At 48.5% G+C, this 19,907-nt stretch overlaps 1 protein-coding gene across 3 annotated transcripts in view; it reads left to right on the top strand.

Annotated features, from left to right (window-relative positions):
• MED12 (mediator complex subunit 12) overlaps positions 1-18,413 on the top strand; it is a 36,834-nt gene extending 18,421 nt beyond the window's left edge. For 2 of the 3 annotated variants that reach the window (XM_068696818.1, XM_068696821.1), the window contains 24 exons: positions 111-338; positions 543-687; positions 978-1,098; positions 1,770-1,871; positions 2,589-2,702; positions 3,007-3,170; positions 6,102-6,281; positions 6,477-6,548; positions 6,859-7,019; positions 7,110-7,271; positions 7,357-7,468; positions 7,712-7,801; positions 8,256-8,365; positions 8,876-9,011; positions 9,283-9,444; positions 10,007-10,384; positions 10,709-10,859; positions 11,055-11,260; positions 11,691-11,771; positions 11,988-12,205; positions 12,817-12,979; positions 15,242-15,430; positions 15,604-15,685; positions 17,968-18,413. In XM_068696818.1, the coding sequence (XP_068552919.1) occupies positions 111-338; positions 543-687; positions 978-1,098; positions 1,770-1,871; positions 2,589-2,702; positions 3,007-3,170; positions 6,102-6,281; positions 6,477-6,548; positions 6,859-7,019; positions 7,110-7,271; positions 7,357-7,468; positions 7,712-7,801; positions 8,256-8,365; positions 8,876-9,011; positions 9,283-9,444; positions 10,007-10,384; positions 10,709-10,859; positions 11,055-11,260; positions 11,691-11,771; positions 11,988-12,205; positions 12,817-12,979; positions 15,242-15,430; positions 15,604-15,685; positions 17,968-18,011 (3,571 nt within the window). In that variant the 3' untranslated portion in view covers positions 18,012-18,413. The remainder of the gene's footprint in view (positions 1-110; positions 339-542; positions 688-977; positions 1,099-1,769; positions 1,872-2,588; positions 2,703-3,006; positions 3,171-6,101; positions 6,282-6,476; positions 6,549-6,858; positions 7,020-7,109; positions 7,272-7,356; positions 7,469-7,711; positions 7,802-8,255; positions 8,366-8,875; positions 9,012-9,282; positions 9,445-10,006; positions 10,385-10,708; positions 10,860-11,054; positions 11,261-11,690; positions 11,772-11,987; positions 12,206-12,816; positions 12,980-15,241; positions 15,431-15,603; positions 15,686-17,967) is intronic. The other variant, XM_068696820.1, reaches the window with a different exon arrangement.
• Positions 18,414-19,907: the final 1,494 nt, after the last annotated feature.

The raw sequence follows: 19,907 nt of genomic DNA, 5'->3' as shown, positions 1-19,907 counted from the left end.
TTCTTGCCCAGGGCTGGGTTTATCTTACACAGGATTGCTTTGCTTATCGGAGTTCAGTAGAAGCAGGGTGTTTTTTTCTTTGTTTCTAATCTCTTTCCTATCCCATTTAGTGACTTCTGCTCCAAGGTGAAGAACACAATCTACTGCAATGTTGAGCCATCTGACTCCAACATGCTCTGGGAACCGGAGTTCATGATTGACACTATTGAAAATCCATCTGCACATAACTTTACGTACACCAACCTGGGCAAGAGCCTCAATGAAAATCCAGCCAACCGCTACAGTTTTGTCTGTAATGCACTTATGCATGTGTGTGTGGGGCACCACGATCCAGACAGGTGAGTGAGTGGCAGAGCTTTCATCGTTCTATCGAGACAGTAACTTTTTTAGTTGAGGCTAAGAAAGCTAGTAGCCCTTGCTTGGCTGTCTTGGGGTGGCAGGAAGAAGGAGCCAAAGCTGTGGTGCCTTAGAGAATCACTGACCTAACTGTGTGCATGAGAAGCAACGCCAACCCTCTGCTTTTTTATTTATTTATTTACCAGGGTGAATGACATTGCCATCCTCTGTGCTGAGCTGACAGGCTACTGCAAGTCTCTAAGTGCCGAGTGGCTGGGTGTGCTCAAAGCTTTGTGTTGTTCCTCCAATAACGGGACCTGTGGATTCAATGATCTCCTCTGCAACGTTGATGCAAGTGCAAACATTCAAAAGGGGGGAACGGAACTGAAGCAGGAGTGGAGGGATCCATCGGGAGGAGGCAGGAATGGTGGAGGGATGGAAGCTTTGTCTTCTGAGGATGGGGGAAGGCCTTGAATGCCAGGGCTACCTTTTGGTGCTTGTTGCAGCCTGGGCTGATCATGAATGTTGACCTGGGGTTATGGGCACCTCTACCCCCCAGCTCCTAGTCAAGCTGAGGAATTGCTGATAGAGGGAATGAGGCAGAGGCTGTTGTGATCACTGGCTGATCTCCTCTCTTCCAGGTCAGTGACTTATCTTTCCATGATTCCTTGGCCACCTTTGTTGCTATTCTCATTGCCCGACAGTGCTTGCTGCTGGAGGACCTGATTCGCTGTGCTGCTATCCCCTCACTCCTCAATGCTGGTAAGTGCATCCCCGCAGAAAGCTGGTCTTACTCCCAGTGCTAGCCCAAGGGGCTGTGCTTAATGAATACTTGATGAACCCCATAGCTGTGAAACCTGCTTCTGATTTTTTATAGCATGGTACTTAAAAACCGAACACTTTGCTTTAGAGAGTTTCTGACCTTTTGTTTTCCATCAAAAAAATGGTTATGCTAAGGTTTTTCAATGTCTCGCTATCCGGAGTTTGTGTGAAAGCTGAAATAAGCAGAGAGAGATGTGATCAGCCACACTGTCTGACCAGTGTGCTCAGCTCTGAATGCCAGCAGTGCAGTTCCTGCTGATGGTTCGGGTTAGCGTTTTGGCTACAGCAGCCAGCTGACCTCTTGGGTCACCCTGCCTTATTCTGACACCAGCCTTCCTAGCTTTGCTCTGGGGGTTGCAACGTCCAGACTCTGGCAGGGTGAAGTTGGGAAGAGAGCAAGCAGAATGCAGCGCATGTCACTGGGAATAATACTGATGTATTTGCTCACTTGCATGTTAATTGCTGCACATGCTCTGTATCTGTAAATACAATGAGGCTGCTGCAGCTTCTCAACTGGCTGCTCCAGGGCAGTGCACTGTGAATAGCTTTTGGATTGAGAGTCAGCTGTCCCAGTACTTAAGAAATCTCAGTTGACTGTTTTCTTTGCATAGCCTGCAGTGAACAGGACTCAGAACCAGGGGCACGTCTGACCTGCCGGATTTTACTCCATCTGTTTAAGACTCCACAGCTGAACCCATGCCAGCAAGATGGCAGTAAGTGAATGGAAGTAGAGCCTTTCTTTATTGTGAAAGTACTGAGGCTCTTGCACCCCAAGAAAAGAAATGCTGGACCCTATGATTAGAGATGACCTGCTCACTGTGAATAAAGCGGGCAAAGCATGATAGACTGCTTTCTGCAGAGGACAAAGAACAATATCCTTCCATTTATGTCACCCTCTGGTAGCCTGGCATGTTGGGGGAGGAAGCTCTGGAGGCCAGGAACCCACCAGTAGAGGTGGCCTTGCTGTCACTAAGCCATTAGAGTAATGATCACTTTTTTTTCTTTTTGTCTAGAGCTTTGTACAGCTTCTTAGCTTGGTGCCAGAAGCTGTTATTTTACAGCACTCCCTTTTTGTCTGATAATGGAACGAGTCCAGGAAGCTCTGTTTTTGGCTCCTCATCAGTATCCTGATAGCTCAGATCTCTAAACCCAGCCCGTATTCTAGGTTAGGGTACTGTTGGAGCTTAGAGTTCATGACACAGCCACTGCTCCCCATTTGGATTTCATGGTTCAGTTGTCACAGCATGATTGGCACTGTGCTGCATGAAGCTTAATTAAATTGACCCCATGTTACAGCTGGGAAAAGGACTAGCCTCAGGATTCTCTGAGCTTGATTCTGTGGTACTGGCTGGCACATAATACAGGCAGCTCTGAAGTCTGTGCCTTTCTCTCTTGATGAGTATTGCCCTTCCTTATTGTCCTCTTTGCAGACAAACCCACGGTGGGAATCCGTTCTTCTTGTGACCGTCACTTACTGGCAGCTTCCCAGAACCGTATTGTGGATGGAGCAGTCTTTGCAGTACTGAAAGCTGTCTTTGTTCTGGGTGTGTACCTGCTCGTGTTAGCCTGCACCTGTAAGAATGTCTTCTGGGGCAGAGGGAGCCAGTACTGTATTGCACGGGGGTACACGTGTGCTGGCTGTGCAGAAGGACTGAGAGATCTGTTTTGGTGGGTGTGTGGCTTGTCTGTGAAGCCCTCTGGCTGAGCTGTAAGCCTGCTTTTTTGTATCTCTTAACTTCAGAGAGATCACTGGTCACAGGGAGCATTCTTCAAAAGCTCAGGATGTTTTGTGGGTCAGGCTTTGGGTTTGGCATTAATGATTAAATACCACTTGCTCTTTCCTTGTAGGAGATGCAGAACTGAAAGGCTCTGGCTTTTCCCACCCTGGAGGTGTCGATGATCTCATGGATGATGAGATGGGCACCAGGAAGGCTGGTGGTCGGGTAGTAACTGTAGAAACAGCTAGCCTGGATATTTATGCCAAGTATGTACTAAGGAGTATCTGTCAACAGGTGAGTCTGTCCCATCCCTGCGCTTGTCCTTATCTCTTCTGCAGATAGATACATTCCATGTGGCTTTCTGCAGCTTGTGTTTGGCAGGTATTTCTTTGAACTATCAGTAAAGAACCAGCTGGGGTTCTGCCACGTGATGGCGCTAAGGATTGCTCACCACTGGGGGAAAAGAAAAAGGCAAACAGCTGTCAAGAAGTAGGTGTTGCAGTATGCAGGGACTGCACATCCCCTTTGCTCTGGCAATGGCACAAGGCTCGTGTCCAAGGAGGGGAGTGCTGGGAGTGGTTTGCTGAGATGTGTGCCGGAGGCAGAGAAGATAAGAATAAGACAGACAGCTTGTTGAAGTGATAAATGGTGCCTCTCAGAAAACAGCTTAAGTGTTGCTAGCAGCTAGGCTGTTAATGTATCCCTGGGCTTTGCAGTGCCCTGTTCAGTTAATTAAAGAAACAAAACCAAAAATCTTTTGCTCAGCCCCAATCTGACAGCACCAGTATTTCTGTTCCTTTGAGGAAAATTGACATTTGAGGAACTGAAACCTGGCTAATAAGATACTTAGTTCCAGACTGGAGTGCCTGTTACTACTGCTATATGAAAATGGGTGTTGAAGGGTGTCTTTGGCCGTGGTTACAAATTTATTCTGTCAACGGGGAAGATGCAGCGTTGCAATTTGAAGTGCACATTCCACTTAGTACTGTGTTATCCTTGTGCTTTGTGATGCTGTTGTTTTTGTTAAATGGCTCAATATATAGCAGCATTACCAGCTGACCAAAGAAGAACTGGAGCTGCGTATTTAGGAGCACAAATACAACATACTTGGTGCTGCTGAAACCTGACTATAACATTAACAGAAGTAATCTTCCCTTACTGGTCCCAGTCTTATGTAGGAAGGACCCACAGCAAATAGAACATGTATGGAAAGGAATAGCAGCATGTCAGGTATCAATACAGCAATGGTTGGCAGAACTGGTTATATAGGAGTGAGTATTTGAGCAGACAACAGTGAATACCACCGAGTTGTGCCAGAGCTCCTGCAGCTGTGAAGGGTGGGTAAAATATTACATTTATCATTAGCACCTCCAGTGTGAGCTGTAGAACTCACAGTATCCATTCTGAAATGCCTATAGAATGCCTTAAGCTATAGATGGTGACTTCTCAAACTCAAAAAAAAAAAAAAGGATTTTCAGGTATGTATTTTATATTAGACATTGTCATGATGGTGTAGGGAAAAGGAGTAGATTATAGAATTAAGTTAAAGGTTTCATAGGTGCTAATGTTTGTAACCAAATTATCGGCCTGCCCTTTAGCCTATTCAGATTAGTACACGTAATGATGATTTTCCCTTTGAAAAGGTTAATTACATTTTAACTGTGATAAGACACAGAGTCACAAGTGGAAGCCAAGAGGGAAGCTTGAGACACAGCTGCTAACTTGAGTCTGGTGGTTGGGATAGTAGAGTTGTCTGGAGTGCTTGGAAAAGGTGTTCATTGTGCTCTCCTGTGAAGGGAGAGATGAAGGACTCCGTTTCAGTAGCATGGAGCCTGTGGAGGTGACTGTTCTATTTAAAGAAAAAAAAAATCTTGGTGAGAAAGAGGCTGTTAGTCCCTTGAGGACAAAAATGGTAGTTGACTTAATACCTACTTGTAAGATTATCCCAATAAAGGGATGATTGCAGACAAGTCCCACTGAATTCTTTTAGAAAGGTAGGCAAGTGGCAAAAAGGGTCTTCCCAAGGATGTGCATATTACATATACAAGGAAGCGAAATTTTGAGAAGAATGGTGTAGTGAAGAGAAAAAATGTGATAGGTGTTGGAGGAATCACCAGATCCACATGCACTGGCAAAGCAGAGTTGTATTTTGGGATGAGGTCACTGAAAACTTAGGCTGTGCTTTCACAAGGGTTTCAAGTCAGACTTATTCTTTCCAGTCTTTGTGCTCTACTTAGTGCTCAGACTACTGCCTACTGGAAATAGGGGCCATTCCTAGCTTTCTAGGCTTAGCATCAGCACCTGTGCTTCATGAACTGGGTCCTCATTACTCCTCTAATCTCCTCTGGCTGTCACTTCTCAGTGGAAGAATTCTCTGATCCGGCTTGATATGCAGCTGCAGAAGTGCTTACATAGCAGTCCTCTGTAGATTTTAATTTTCATGAATTAGCCTAATTGATTTTCAATATGAAAAAATCCTGCAGTAATGAATGCTTCAGGTTAACTGTGAATTACATAAAGAAGTATCTACCTCATATTTGTTTTGGAAATTGCCACCTGATAATATGTTTAGAGGCCACCAACTGAAATTGAGAGGCTGACAATAATAGTTTTCTGTCCACCTTCTCCTCATGATTAGTGACTTTATAAACATCTTGTATCCAGTCAGTTATTTTCCCTTCCAGGCAGTGAGAAGCAAGGTGAATGTTTTTCACTGAGGATGGCAGTGTGTTTTCCATTACCATCTGAGAGTTAAGGGATGTGCTTTTCCTTAAGACACATTCTAGTTTAGCCTTAGCTGCAGCCCTGAATTATTTAATTTAGCACAGTCCTAGGGTTTTTGCACAAGAAATGGACTAAATAAATTTAAGTGATCCCTTCTGACCTTTGAGCCCAAGTGGCAGTCAATAAAGCCTGGGCATGGCAGTGACTGTGTAGTGTTAAATCATGCTAATACTTCATCAAAGGAAACAGCAGCTACTGTGCTTCTCAACAGCTGATTTGTCAGACTTGATATTTTCTTTGTCATGATTGCTGTGCTGTGCCTGATGCCTGCTGAATCAGGATAGTGCAGTTCATGAAGAAAAATGATTATTAGGCATTACAGCGTACTAATAAGGTTCTTAGGAGTTTGTTTTCCCTACATCTATCTGATACTGAAAGCAGAAGCACCAGTTTGGTATCAGAAATGAGTTTAACTGCTCTAACTCTGCCTTCATCCTGCAGGAGTGGGTAGGGGAGCGATGTCTCAAGTCCCTCTGTGAAGACAGCAATGACTTGCAGGATCCCGTCCTGAGCAGCACACAGGCCCAGAGGCTGATGCAGCTGATTTGTTATCCACACCGATTGCTGGACAACGAGGAAGGAGAAAATCCTCAGCGACAGAGGATTAAACGCATCTTACAGGTGCAGGCTCCTGCCAGAGTCCAAGAATGATCTAGTAACTGCCTGATGTGACATCAGGATGGTGGGGTCGGCGCTGAGTAGTGCAGCCCTCTCTGAGGGGTCTGAGACTCATTATCACGGGAGCTGAGGGCATGGGTTGAGGACATAGTTTGAACTGAGATAGGGACTCATACGAAGCGTGTGTGTGTGTTGCAGAATCTGGACCAGTGGACCATGAGGCAGTCCTCGCTGGAGCTGCAGCTGATGATTAAGCAGACTGCAAACAACGTGAGTTTCTGCTCAGTGCGACCATGCAGGGATGGGTGCTGCCAGCAGTGAAGTGGCTGCTGGTGAGGTGGTAGGTTGGTGACCTGGCAGAAGTGAGAATAGGGAGAAAAGAAAGAGTGTGCGTTGGTGAGTCTGGCTTGTGAAAACAAAGCATGAGATGGATGTGAGGAGTCTGAGACTCAAAGAGAAACGTTCATGGGGGAGCTGGCAATCAAGATTTCTACCGAGTTTAAATGTGTTTAAATGTGGAAGCCCTATGAGTGGGTGCTTTCAGAGCAGGACTTAGCTCTCTTTTCTTCCCTATCTCCAGGAGATGAACTCCTTGTTGGAAAATATAGCCAAGGCCACTATTGAGGTATTCCAGCAGTCAGCAGAGACCAGCTCTGCTAGTTCTGCTGGCAATGGAGTCAACAATCTCAGTAGCTCAGCAAGTGCTACGCCAGCCAGCAACAAATCCAAACCCATCCTCAGGTAGGTGTAGTCTCAGCATGAAGTTGTCCTGTAGACAACTTGAATCATAGGTTGGATTAAAAACTGCTTTTCACTTTTGTGTTGTCACAGTTCCCTGGAGAGATCAGGAGTGTGGTTGGTGGCCCCTCTGATTGCCAAGCTTCCAACGTCAGTGCAGGGCCATGTGCTGAAAGCTGCTGGAGAAGAACTGGAGAAAGGACAGCATCTGGGGTCATCATCCCGCAAAGAGCGGGACCGCCAGAAGCAGAAAAGGTGAGTCGTGGGGAGAGGGCAGGCTTTGCTTGCTGTGCTGATCCCCCAGCCTGGCAGCGTAGTTACATCTCTGTCCTCTCTGCAGCATGTCCCTCCTGAGCCAGCAGCCGTTTCTGTCACTGGTGCTAACTTGCTTGAAGGGACAGGATGAGCAGCGGGAAGGCCTCCTCACCTCTCTGTACAGTCAGGTCCAGCAGGTAGGTGTCTTTCTTCTCCCTTCACTTTCCTCAAAGGCTCACTCCTGAGCAGACAGGCTTTTGACATGTCCTTGGAGACATTGTCTGTCTGTCTTTGTGCTCAGTAAGGCAAAGATCTTACCAGGGTTGATACAGGGTGCTTCAGCTGACCTCTCTGAGTCACCAGTCATTGAATAGCACAAGCTGCTCTCTATAAACTTCAGCATACAACACATGAGGTCTGTCCTCTCTTCTAAATCTTAGATTGTTACGAATTGGCGGGAAGATCAGTATCAAGATGACTGCAAAGCCAAGCAGCTGATGCATGAAGCCCTGAAGTTACGACTGAACTTGGTGAGCAGTTGCAAAAAAGAGGTGAACCATATGAAGTGAATAGTTTGGTGCCTTTTTTTCCCCCCTTTTTTTGGAGCGCGCACACACTGGCAGGGCTATAAATGTCTTGAAGTGAGGGTCACCCCTGCTGTTGGGTTTTAAACCCTGAGTGGTATAGGATGTGTGGAAAAACTTCCTTGTTCTATTGAACCAGGATGAAATCCACAATCATGGTCTCCATTTCAGAGACGTGCCATGCAGGCTGCTCCCAGTATTGCCTTCTCATTGTAATGCTTTTGTGCTCCTCATTGTGACTGCTTGTATCTGAGGTTTGCCCTGTTGACTGCAGTCTCCTTGAGCTCTCAGAGGGAGTTGCCGTAGCCCAGGAGTTGCTTTGGTTTAGGCTTCTTTCTGACTTTTAAGTCTTAGTGTTTCTTTTTGGTGTATTTTTGACTAAACTGCTCTTCTCTGTCAGGTGGGAGGCATGTTTGACACGGTTCAACGCAGTACGCAGCAGACAACCGAATGGGCTGTGCTGCTCCTGGACATCATCAGCAGTGGCACCGTGGACATGCAGTCAAACAAGTAACTTTCTGGCTGACTTCTGATCCGTATGGTTCCCTAGGGAGGCATTCAGGCATTCATTAGCACAGCCCCTTACCTTGTGTGAGCTAGCTGTTTCTCTAGACTCTCTGTTGGAAGCATTGTGACAGGTGAAGATGTCTTTGGAGTAATAGCAGGCAGTAACTAACAGGTCCTAGTGTCCAAGTATACTCTTCCAACGTACCCAGAGCAAACTCTGCTTTCCAGATGCAGAGAGAGAAACTGGGGAGAGCTGAGTCTGGATCTGCTTCTCAGAGAAGCTGAAGGGGTGGGCAGGAGGCCATTCTTAATCTGTGATACTGCACTTGACTGAAGTGTGGACACTTGGCAGCATTTAACCAAAAGGAGGATTACTGTGGGAGGCTGAAGAGTGCTTGCTGCTTCTGGCTGTAGGCAGAATTCCTAGTAGTCTAATAGTGTTTGGTGTTAGTGTGATGGCCAGAGCTTTGTCTGGTTCTTCTGTGACTTTGGCCTTTCTGCTCTGACCAACAGCGAGCTCTTCACTACTGTCTTGGACATGTTGAGTGTTCTCATCAATGGCACCCTGGCTGCTGATATGTCCAGCATTTCTCAGGGCAGCATGGAGGAAAACAAGCGGGCATACATGAATCTCGTCAAGAAACTCAGGGTGAGAGACACCAGGCCTTGTACGGGGAGCTGTGTGCTGCATCGTGGTCATCCAACTCTGTAGATTTACCTGTCTCATATTGTATTAGTGCTGTTGCTGTTTTGAAAAGCAGTAAGAGTTGCCCTAGTGGTTCTGTGGGCCTTGGGCTGAACGATACAGAAATGACAGGGAATGCGGGAGTGGATGCTGACACCACTAAAGGCACAGGTCGGCTTTGGGTGTTGTTTTTTATTGAGCAATTCTTGAAGTTTTCTCTACTCCACTCGTGCAGAAAGAGCTGGGGGACCGGCAGTCTGACAGCCTGGAGAAGGTACGACAGCTCCTGCCACTTCCCAAGCAGACCCGAGATGTCATCACCTGCGAACCTCAGGGATCCCTCATTGACACCAAAGGCAATAAAATAGCTGGATTTGACTCCATATTCAAGAAGGAGGTAAGTGAAGCTTTGCTGTCTGCCTCACAGCTCCTGACCGCAGGTTTCGCCTTGTCTTCTGATGCCATGAGTCTCCGCTGCTTGGGAGGCATCAGTATGCAGCACCTTGTTGCCTGCCGAGCTTGAAATGGCTGGCTGCACACAGGCAAGCTGGCGCATAACTATGTCTGAAAAGGGCAAGGCTGGCTGTTAATGCTCAGCAATACCTGCTGCTATGGCCTGAGAAATTATTTAAACTTTTGTTTTGTGCTCGTGGCTGTATGAAGCAAAAAAAATCTATAAACCCTGTCACATGACATAACGGGTACTGTCAGTGTGTGGCAGGAGACTGTCAGAGGTGGGATGAAGGAGAATGGCAGTTTTTGATGAAGGTTTTTAGAAATAACTGCTTTGCCCTGAGGAAGAGCAAAACCACTAGTAAGCCCTTACCACTAGTAAGGGCTCAGGTTGTCTTTTTTTTTTGTCCTGGAACATGTGGAATGGAGTCTGATGAAAGTGTAGGGTTTCCTGTAGTAGGAGAAAGAACAGGGGCTTAGAGGTTCTTATTTCTTTTGATTTCAAGGGTTTGCAAGTCTCTACAAAGCAGAAGATTTCCCCTTGGGATCTGTTTGAGGGCTTAAAGCACTCAGCCCCTCTGTCCTGGGGATGGTTTGGGACAGTCCGGGTGGACCGCAAGGTGTCTAGATTTGAGGAGCAGCAGAGACTTCTTCTGTACCACACGCACTTGAAACCCAAGCCCCGCAGTTATTACCTGGAGCCATTGCCATTGCCTCCTGAAGAGGAGGAGCCTCCTACACCTGTGACTTTAGAGCCGGAGAAGAAAGCTGTGGAACCAACCAAGGCTGATAAAACCAGCTCCAATCCTGCCACCTCTACTGAAGAACGCAAGAAGAAACAGAGCAAAACCAAGAAACGCAACCAGTCTGCCAGCAAAAGTGAGGTAAATGACTGCCCAACAGATACAGACCTCCTGTGTCCAACCCTGAGCACTCCCTTTAGTCTTTTGAAGGAGCCTGAAAGCAGTGGTGGTGAAGATGGGATATGTTTCTTCTCAGATGGGAGCACTGGAGCTCTGTCCTGTTTCTACTAGCCTGGGGCAGGGCAAGGATTTCCTCAATCCCTGATGGGTGGGAAGGAGGCTTTCAGCTCAGACAGTGACTGACCCTGGCTGCTTCCTGTGTACTTTGCAACTCTTTCATATGCTTGATCCATTCATGAATTTGCAGTGCATGCTGATCTCTTACTCCCTTCTTGATCCTTGCAGGATTTTGTGTTGGGTCCCAGCCGAGGGGTTTCCTATGGAGTTGGCATGCCTACAGATCTCTTGCATCACCAGGCGGGAAGCACTATGTCTAGGCTAGCGTATGGGCAGTCTCCGGTGGGTCTCTATGCCCAGAATCAGCCTCTTCCAGCAGGTAGGTGTGCAGGGGAGGTGAGAGTGGGGCAAGTCTTTGGGAACCTCTTGTAAGAACCCTTCTTGTGAAATGGTTCTACACACACTTGCCCTTCTGCCTGTCATGTATCCAGATATAGTGATGAACGGTTATTCTGGAGCTGCAAGGCTCAAGGACACCATGTGCCTAGTCAGTCTGTTTCTTTTCCTCTTGCAGGTGGCCCTCGCCTGGATACATCCTACAGACCTGTGCGCATGCCCTTGGGGAAACTGGTTCAGAGTCGTCCTCCATATAGTGGGGTGCTGCCTTCAGGGATGGGGAGCATGATGGGCATTGACCCCTCCTACAAGCCAGCGGTGTACAGACAACAACCTCCAGTGTCCCAGGGACAGATACTGAGGCAGCAGCTTCAAGCAAAGTTGGTAAGTCAGAGATGTGCTCTTGTTGGGCCCCGTAGCACGGCAAGTCCTAGCTGTTGGCTGCCACTGCCCACTCTAGCCAGAACTCTCCAACCCTATCTCTGTTTCTGCCTTCAAAAGGTGTTTGTTCCTCTAGGCAGTTCTGTGTTTGCCAAGGGCTTTGTTGGACCCATTTCTCCAACAGTTGGTGGAGACTGAGTGAGGTGCACTGGGGACGTCTTGCAGCTGTTGGGCAGTGAGAGGTGGGATGGTAGCAGCCTGTTTGCCCCAAGTCAGGGCGAGGGAAATGTCATTAGCATCTGGGTGCCACGAAGCAGCCTTGTAGTTTCAGCAGAGAAGTTCCTTGTCTGGTATGGCGGGACTGCTGAGGAGAGGACAGCAGCGTCCTGGCCTTTGGAGAAGTTGAAAAAACTGTTCCTATGTTGCCTTCCAGCAGGGCCAAGGCATAATGGGACAGCAGCCAGTACGCCAGATGGCTCCAACCCCATCCTATGGAACACTGCAGCCCTCCCAGGTAAGCGGCAGTGACCACAGGTAAAACTGGAGTCTTGCTACGGCACACAGCAGTGTCTGTATTTCTGCTGTTAAGTCCTGGAATCTCTTGGCTCCTTTCACTCATTTTCTGGCCAGCACAAATCTGAATCCCAGAGATGAACTGTCTTGTGACTGCCTTTACAGGAGAATAGATGCTGCTCCATGACTAACAAAGGTTTTGTTTATTTCATTTCAGGGTTACACATCTTACGTCTCCCACATAGGCCTTCAGCAGCACCCCTCCCAGTCAGGCACGATGGTACCTCCTACGTACTCTGGCCAGCCCTATCAAAATTCCCACCCCAGCTCTAATCCTGCCCTGGTGGATCCTGTTAGACAGATGCAGCAGAGACCAAGTGGCTATGTGCACCAGCAGGCTCCAGGCTACGGGCACACCTTGGGCAACACACAGAGGTACCTCCCACCCTACTGGATGTTAATAAGCTGTATTTCATCAAGGGCTCCCCTGTTCTGTCCAGACAACTTGAACAGCAATCTGTGAAAAGCCTATTCTCCATGCTGTGTTACACAGCATCCGAGTCCTTTACACCCTCGGGGAGCATCTTTATCCAGCTTTCAGTCCCGAGAAGAAACAGAGAGATAGGATGAAATTCAGAGATGCTAGCTGCAGGCAGGAGTTGGTGTTACTAACCAGAGAAAGATGAAATTGTGAAGTATGAAGTAAATGACCTGGGAAAGTCACAATTTTTTTGAATTTAAATCTAGCCAGGAGCTCGCTTTCTAAAGGTGTGATATGGTAGTTCCATTGCTCCTGGGCAGGCATAAATCTGTCAGTGAGACAGTGCAGAACAGTGGGCCATATACCATTATCAGGGCTTCTGGAAAAGCAGGTTGGATGGAGCCCTTGAAGGTCCCTGGTGTCCCTCACCTTTCTGCAGAGAAGCAGCACGGGTTGCAAGCAGCTGTTTGAGCTGTCTGTCTTGATGGCAGCAGTTGGGTTTCAATTAGATAAGCTAGCTGCCTATGAATCTTTTACTCCATGGGCTTGTCCTTTTCTTTTGCAGATTCCCTCACCAGTCCATACAGCAAGCCCCCATGATGAGTGGGATGAACCATTTGGGTCCACAAGGAGTCCCCTCAGGAATTCGACCCAGCCAGATACTGCCTGACCAGCAGCAGCAGCAGTACCTGAGGCAGCAGCAGCAACAGCAGCAGCAGATGCTGAGGGTGAGTGGTTGCTGCTGGGACAAAGGCCACTGGAGCTGGAGGGGACTTGCCAAATGCTGTCCTCTGTCAGTAACACTGTGCTCTGCCCCGGTGTGCCCAGAGGGATGTCAGCTCTTGGGGCCTGCCTATAATGCTTTGCTAGGCAGTTCTCCCTTCCGTGGAGTTGGCCGCTCCAGATGCACTGCCTCTTGCCAGTCACCCAGCGTGAGGTTAAAAGAAAGTTAAGAGCACAAAAGATCTGTTTAGTCCTCTGTGGCTTGCATCCTACCTCTTCCTGCTCAGTTTGGGCCCATAAGATCGTGCAAAATGCTAACTGTCTTAGAAATTAAGTGTTGCAGGAGCTAGAAACAAAATGAACCTCCCTCCCTCTGCCCATACCAGGGCAGGCAGTCATTCTTTATAAGATCAGTTTTAGGGGCATGTCTATGTTTTCACAAATGTAGTGATGACACTTAGTTTTCTGAGGGGAGCCTGAGCAAGACAGTGGTTTCTGCAGAGTGCCACAGTCAGCGGTATTTGAGAATTGCTGCCTTGTACTGGACAAGAGACTGCCTGTAGCGTGGTCAGCAGCTTTTGATGAGTAGCACCTTCTGACTATTCAGTGGGTTTCTTTTAGCATTCTCCATCGCTTGTATTTAGGAAAAGAACATACTCAGACAAGTTGCTAGCAGTTTTCCTAGCTCAGTAACTTAACATGTACCTTCAGCTTTTAGCTGACGTTGCTTGGTTACTCAAAAAATGTGGAGTGCCCAAAATCTCTGCAGTTACAGTGACTCTTGCTGTATTATCAGGTGCATACCAGATGCAGAACAGACTCCTGATGCTTGAGTTGACTGTCACATGCAGTAGCTTGTAGAAAGGAAGCATGGCCTTCTGTTTTCCATGGGCAGTAGTCAGCTGTTGCAAGGAGGCAGGACATGAAATCAGGAGGAGGGTCTCCAGGCTCATTGAGTTAGTTACCTGCTTATTGAGGTCACAGTATCCATTTCATGAACCTAAGGGACCAAATTGGCTGAAGATGAAAGTTAGGAGGCTGGTCTAGAAACTCACTCCCTTTGACGGGTAGAATCCTTGATCCAAGCTTCATTGTGTTTGTGAGTGGTTCTTGTACCCAGTTATTACTCTCTGCTGTGTCCTGGCTCTTTTGTCCTTGTTTACTGTCTGTTCTTTCTCTCTGCTGTTTACCCAGCGTATTCCTTGGGAGCACTTGCATCTTTCGTAGGTCAGTTTTTTCTGACCTCCTCTCATAAGATACCATCCCTTCTGATACACTTTTGTCTGTTTTCTGAGTCTGTTCAAGCTTTGAACCTTACCCTTTTGAGCCAGTGATCAGAACTGTACCTATCAGCACCATGTTTTTTTATGATAGTTTTAGTGGTGTTCTGTTTCTGCTAGAAACTCTTCTGTTGACCTAGAGAGTTTAAAACTACCTCAACAGAATATTCTGTCTCTCTGTATTCTTCTTTCTTTATCTAGTTCTGTCAACATCTAGGTTGGAGCATTGCATCCAGTTTTATCTACGTCCTGTTACTGAAATGTAACATCACTGCCAGGAGTGGCAGAGAAGGGCAGTAAGATGGCTTGAGGAGCTGGGGAATGTTTCTGAGGAGGAAAGGCTGATAATAGCTGGGCTTCAACTTAGAGAAGGAGAGACAAGGGGAGTCCCCAGATTTTGTCTTTTTAAAACAAACAAATGCACAAAAAAAAACCACAAAACTCTTACCTGTTCATGTTCCTTGGCTGTAGGACAAGAAATGATCTTAAATCTTAACGTACAAGATTCAAGATAGACTAGGAAAAATCCAGTAGGAGTAACCAGGTGTGCAACATGAAATGGATTGAATTGAGAGGTTACAGGAGCTGTGCTGGTATGTCTGGAAACATTTTGAGAACAGGTCGGGGAAATACTCAGTGAAGCAGGTATTGCTGATCTTACCAGGAGGCAAGAGATGAACTGGCCAACCTCCGGAGATAGCTCGTAGTTGTTTTCCATTCTCGTATTGTATTTACTCCTAGTCATTCCCCAGCTGACAAGTAGACTTGTAGTTCTCTTCCTGCCATCTGCCGAAAACTCATCTTACAGAATTTTGTTACTGTCACTGTGTTTCATGCAATTTCTCAGCCTGGGGCAGGGTCCTGGTGAAATTTGTGTAATTTAGGCACTTGTCAAGAAAGTGGTGTAAGAACGCCCTTTTCCCTTCAGCCCTGCCTGTGCGTTGCCCAGACAGGTCCCTGACGGCCCCTTCTCTTTTGTCTTCCCAGCAGCAACAGCAGCAGCAACAACAACAGCAGCAGCAACAGCAACAACAGCAACAACAACAGCAGCAGCAGCCGCCTCCACCGCAACCACAGCCACAGCAGCAACCCCAGGTCTCCACAGTGCCTCAGCCACAGGCGCAGGGCCAGCCCCCAGGGCTGGGGATGCAGGCTCTTCCCCCCCAGCAGCCCATTGTGAGTGTTCCCTCAGAGACAGAGGGATGTGATAATCCGCACAAATCCAGCCGTGCTTTACCTGCGTCCTCCCCCCAACTCCCTTCTCCCTCCCCTGCACTTCCCATGGCTGGTGTGAATGCTGCGAGTGCCAGCCAGGTGGTGTGGCTGTAACCACATTTCTCTCGTTGCAGTTCCAGCGCCAGGGCCTTCAGCAGACACAGCAGCAGCAGCAAACGGCTGCTTTGGTTCGACAACTTCAGCAGCAGCTTTCCAGTAAGCCTTAGTGTTCTTGATCCTGTCCCTAATCTTCTCCCCTGCCGTTCCCCATTGCAGGTACCCTGGTGCAGGGAAGCTGGGCCAAGCCAAACTGTCTGTCTGAGGCCATAAATGATGTTGGCAGGGAAATGGCATCAGGACTTTGAGCTCCTGGCCCAAAGGGGCACGACAGCAGGGCAGGCAGTGCTGCCAGCATGTGAACAACCTTCCAGACCTGCTGCATGCAGAGGGATGAGAGAGCTGAGCCTTTGTAGGGGCTGTCATGCAGTTTCCTCAGAAGGATTCAGTCTGCAGCTTTAAAGCATTCAGAGATGCTTCCTCTGCTGTGGTGACCTCTGAGGGGCTCAGGGAGGCTGTAATCCTGCGGCATTCACATGGTGGGTGACCCAGAGATGTGATCAGGACAAGACTTCTTGCAGGCAAGGAGGGTACTCCAGGAAGCACTGCTTCATACCTGCTGTGTTCTGTGGGCTTCTGTGGCGGCTGTCACAGACAGGGTAATGGCACAGATGATGTTTGTAGTCTGGCACTGTGCAGCTATTCCTATAATCTGTATTTAACTGCTGGCTGGGGGGCTAGAAACAGAACTCAGTGCCTGTGCTGTTCCCCTCTGAACCACCTGCTGTTTTGCTGTCACCTTACTGGCTTTTGTGCCACAAAAAATGGCAGCGATGCTATGAAAATGCCTAGAAATGGGCTGCACGGGGTTTTTGCAGTGTGCTAGCTGTACGTGTGTGTGGTGGGGGCTGGGAACTTGGTGGTTGGGAGCTGACAACCCTCCTTTTTTCTTGCTGGGCCACCATTTCCATGGTAGTCAAGGATGTGAATGCCTACAGCTCGATGTCAAGTAAAAATACATTTGGCAGATTTTGATCTATCTGCTTGGTTAATTCAGTTTCTTAAATTGGTTATTCCTCAGAGTAGGCTTGTGCTTGGGGAAAGCTTGATACAATCACGGGTGGAGGTGTTTCTTTCCTCTGTGCATAACTTTCACATGTAACAGATGTCTGCAACAAATAATGGCCAAACAATAGTGCTTACACTTGTTCCTTGATAAAGTTCTTAATCCTTGTGACAAAAACAAACAAAAAAAAGCAAATAGAAGTTTTAATGTGCTAAATTTCCTGCTCGCCAGCTTCACAAACCACAAATCTGTGCAAGGATCCCAGCCAGGACATTCAAGTAGAGGAATATCTCATATAAGTATCCGAATATAGCAGAATAGCCATATTTTCCTATCCTGTCTGTGTAGCAAACGGGTTTTTATATGGAACGGATGCGTGGGTCCGATGCAGCCATGTGTCAGCGTGCAGCTTCCATGCCACCTCACTGGGCTTGCATCAGCTCCACCAAGAGCCATCTGGAGTTCTTGCCTGCAGTGTCCGGGGTGCAGCAGAAAGCAGGACATAACCAAGAACATCTTGTAGGAGGGGGACAAGAATACCTTGGGCTCACGGTGGGTCAGGAGGCTCCAGGATATTCCTAAATATGCTGCTGTCCAGCAGAGTTGAGACAGAAAGAGGGCAGGCTAGCCTTGGGTTACACTGGTCTCCTTTTACTTAGTCCGCAGCATAAGACGTGCTGACGTGCTTCAAGAAAAGGCTCACAGATTTTATTAATCACATAGTGCCCAAGTACACTTCTGAGCAGTGTGCGTCACCAAGCATCGGTCCCAGCAGTCGGGAAGTTTGTGAGGTTCTTTAATAAAATCTTGCTGTGTTTCCTGTCCCTTTTGTGCCACCTGGAAGTCCTTCGGGTATGTTGTTCACTTGTACCTACGTACTGTTAGGGAGTCAGAAGAGTTCCTGAAACCTTTGCTAAGTCTGGTTTCTGGGTGTACCTCAGGATGAGTATTTGACACTGGCTGTCTGAACAGCTTGTTTGCCTCCTGGTGTTGTGCAATCTTATAGGGCAGATTTTCTTTCAAAGTACAGAAATAATTTGCACACAGCCTCATGGTCCTGACTTGCTGCCATCTTTCAGAGCTTTGTTGTGGTGCACCAAGTGTGCCTTGAGAGGTCTCTTCTGGAGAAGCTTTGGGATTGGGACTGGTGCACATCTGTCTCTTCCTCAAAGAAAGTGGGGTCCTGACTGTGCTCCTGTCTAAAGCCTCAGACAAGTGAGCAGAACAGGGCGTGCCATAAAGGATGTAAGCGTGTTATGTTTGGTTTTGCTCATACCCTGCAACATACCTCTAGGAGCTGCACTGGTGACAGGAGGGGAAACAAACAGACCTTGCCAAACAGACCTTGTGACTGTCTAACTCTTGACCCCAACAGATACGCAGCCGCAGCAGAACAACAACCCCTTTGGACGCTACTGATCTGGGGCACTTCAGCCTGCTCCAGGAGGGAGACATCACTGTGGACTGGATACAGCCTCTTCAGCCTGACCTGCAAACCAGGACTGCTCCCGGCCTCTGTCCTTGGGCTCGTGCCCCGAGCGCTGTGTGCCGCCGCTGCCCGTCTCACAGGGAGATGCCAGGAGGATGGTTTTATTGTACAGAGAAAGTGTTTTTACTATCCAATTTCTACAAACGTTTATGGAGATCCCTTGTGGCCGATAGTCTCCCTTCCCACTTTGGTTTCAGTTTTTACTCCGTTTTTAGTATTTTTGTTAAAATAATGATTAAGACATTGTAAAATTTTGTACTTTATTTATACCAGATGAACCCTGTACTGCAGACATTCTCGGATGAATACAGAGAGCTTACTTTGCAAAAGGAGTGTGTATTCAGAGCCTGCTTTTCCTCCTTCGAGCTCCTCCCAGCTTCCCAGTACAGCCCAGCAGCACCCTGCGCATGGTCTTTATCTCTTTCTCAGCAGAACTGATGTCTGCATTTTCAGCTTTTGTGAATGGGGGTGTTGCTGAGGCAAAGCCTTTTGGTTTGGGAAGGAAAGCCTTTCTTCCTTATTTGTTTCATAAGCTGGCGTTCACATGCTTTCTGGGGTTTGTGCAAACTTCATAGGCTTTGTATGTTGATTTAGAGCTTTGCTAGCAGTCTCTGGCATGTGGACAATGGGCAGAGGTTTAAGAGCAAAGAAGGAGGTAAATGAGACAAGTTCTGAGCCCTAACAAGCCCAGCTTCCCAGCCACAGCAGTATCAGAGATGCTCAAGCTGGCACCTCTGCAATCTAGGAGGAGCTGCAGCCCGAATGCACTCAGATCAGTGCTTCTCTCAGCACGGTTTTGCTTGTAAGCACCAAGGCTCATCTGTTAGCTCCTTCCTGACAGCCCCGGTGCTTTTCTGGGTGGGTAACATTCAGCATTCTCACCTGCAGACCCAGCTAATGCAGCCTGCTGCTCTGGAGTCTCATCTGTCTGTGTGTGGCAGGCTGCTTTGGCTTCACTTAGTTGCAGTGCTGGTTCTCTCCCCTCCTGCTGTCTGTTGGACCTGGGAGCCACCCTTGACCTGCAGTAGTTCCTTGAGTACATTTTCTGGACCAGTATTTTCCTTCTGCCCTAGGAGGGTGGGAGCTTGTGAGGCTTGCAGGGCCTCATGAAAGAGCTCCAGTTATAAGGAAAAATACACAAAACTGGTTTATTGCCAGTATGTAGGGTGGGCCACAGCAGCGTGAGGACAAGAAGGCGGCCGGCTGTGGGAGCTGGGAGGAAGGAGGAAGAAGGGGGATGCCCTCAGCTGTGCTCAGGCTGATGGGCAGGAGGGAGCCTGACCTGCCAGAGCCTCTCTCTGCCCAGCTCCTGGGCTGGTTCCTGCTGCTGCAAGAGCTGGAGCTGAGCCTTTCCCTCGCAGGGGGGGAGCTGTGCACCCTGCTCACCCCCACCCTGCAGCTTCCCTGCACCTGGCCCGGCCTCCTGCTGTGCTGCGTGGTGGGGGGAAGGTGCTGCTGGCCAGGAGTGATGGAGACGGGCTCCCTGCCTAATGAGAACAGACAACTGTGTGTGGGGCGACTTCCTCTGTGCACGGCTGCTTGTCCCCTTCAATGAGGATCAGGCCGGGGCGCAGCCCCCCCCGGCTGGGAGGAGCAGCCTGCCTGGGCCCCCATCCCCTGGGCTGTGGGGTTCTGCTCGCCCGCAGCTTGCTCTCAGCAGCCCCCAAGGGACCCACGGCTGGGGTAGGAGATGGCCGTGCCCCCCTCCTCGTCCTCCCTGGGGCCAGGTGCCAAAAATCGAGCCCCGTTGGGTGGGCTGGGGGCTGCCCCTGGGCACGCAGAGCCCCTCTGTCTGTGCTGTGTGCGGCCCCCTCCTCTGCAGGCCC

The sequence above is a fragment of the Anas acuta genome, chromosome 13 (genome assembly GCF_963932015.1).
Source record: "Anas acuta chromosome 13, bAnaAcu1.1, whole genome shotgun sequence".
Taxonomy (NCBI): Eukaryota; Metazoa; Chordata; class Aves; order Anseriformes; family Anatidae; genus Anas; species Anas acuta.
This window is presented reverse-complemented; position numbering and strand designations above follow the sequence as displayed.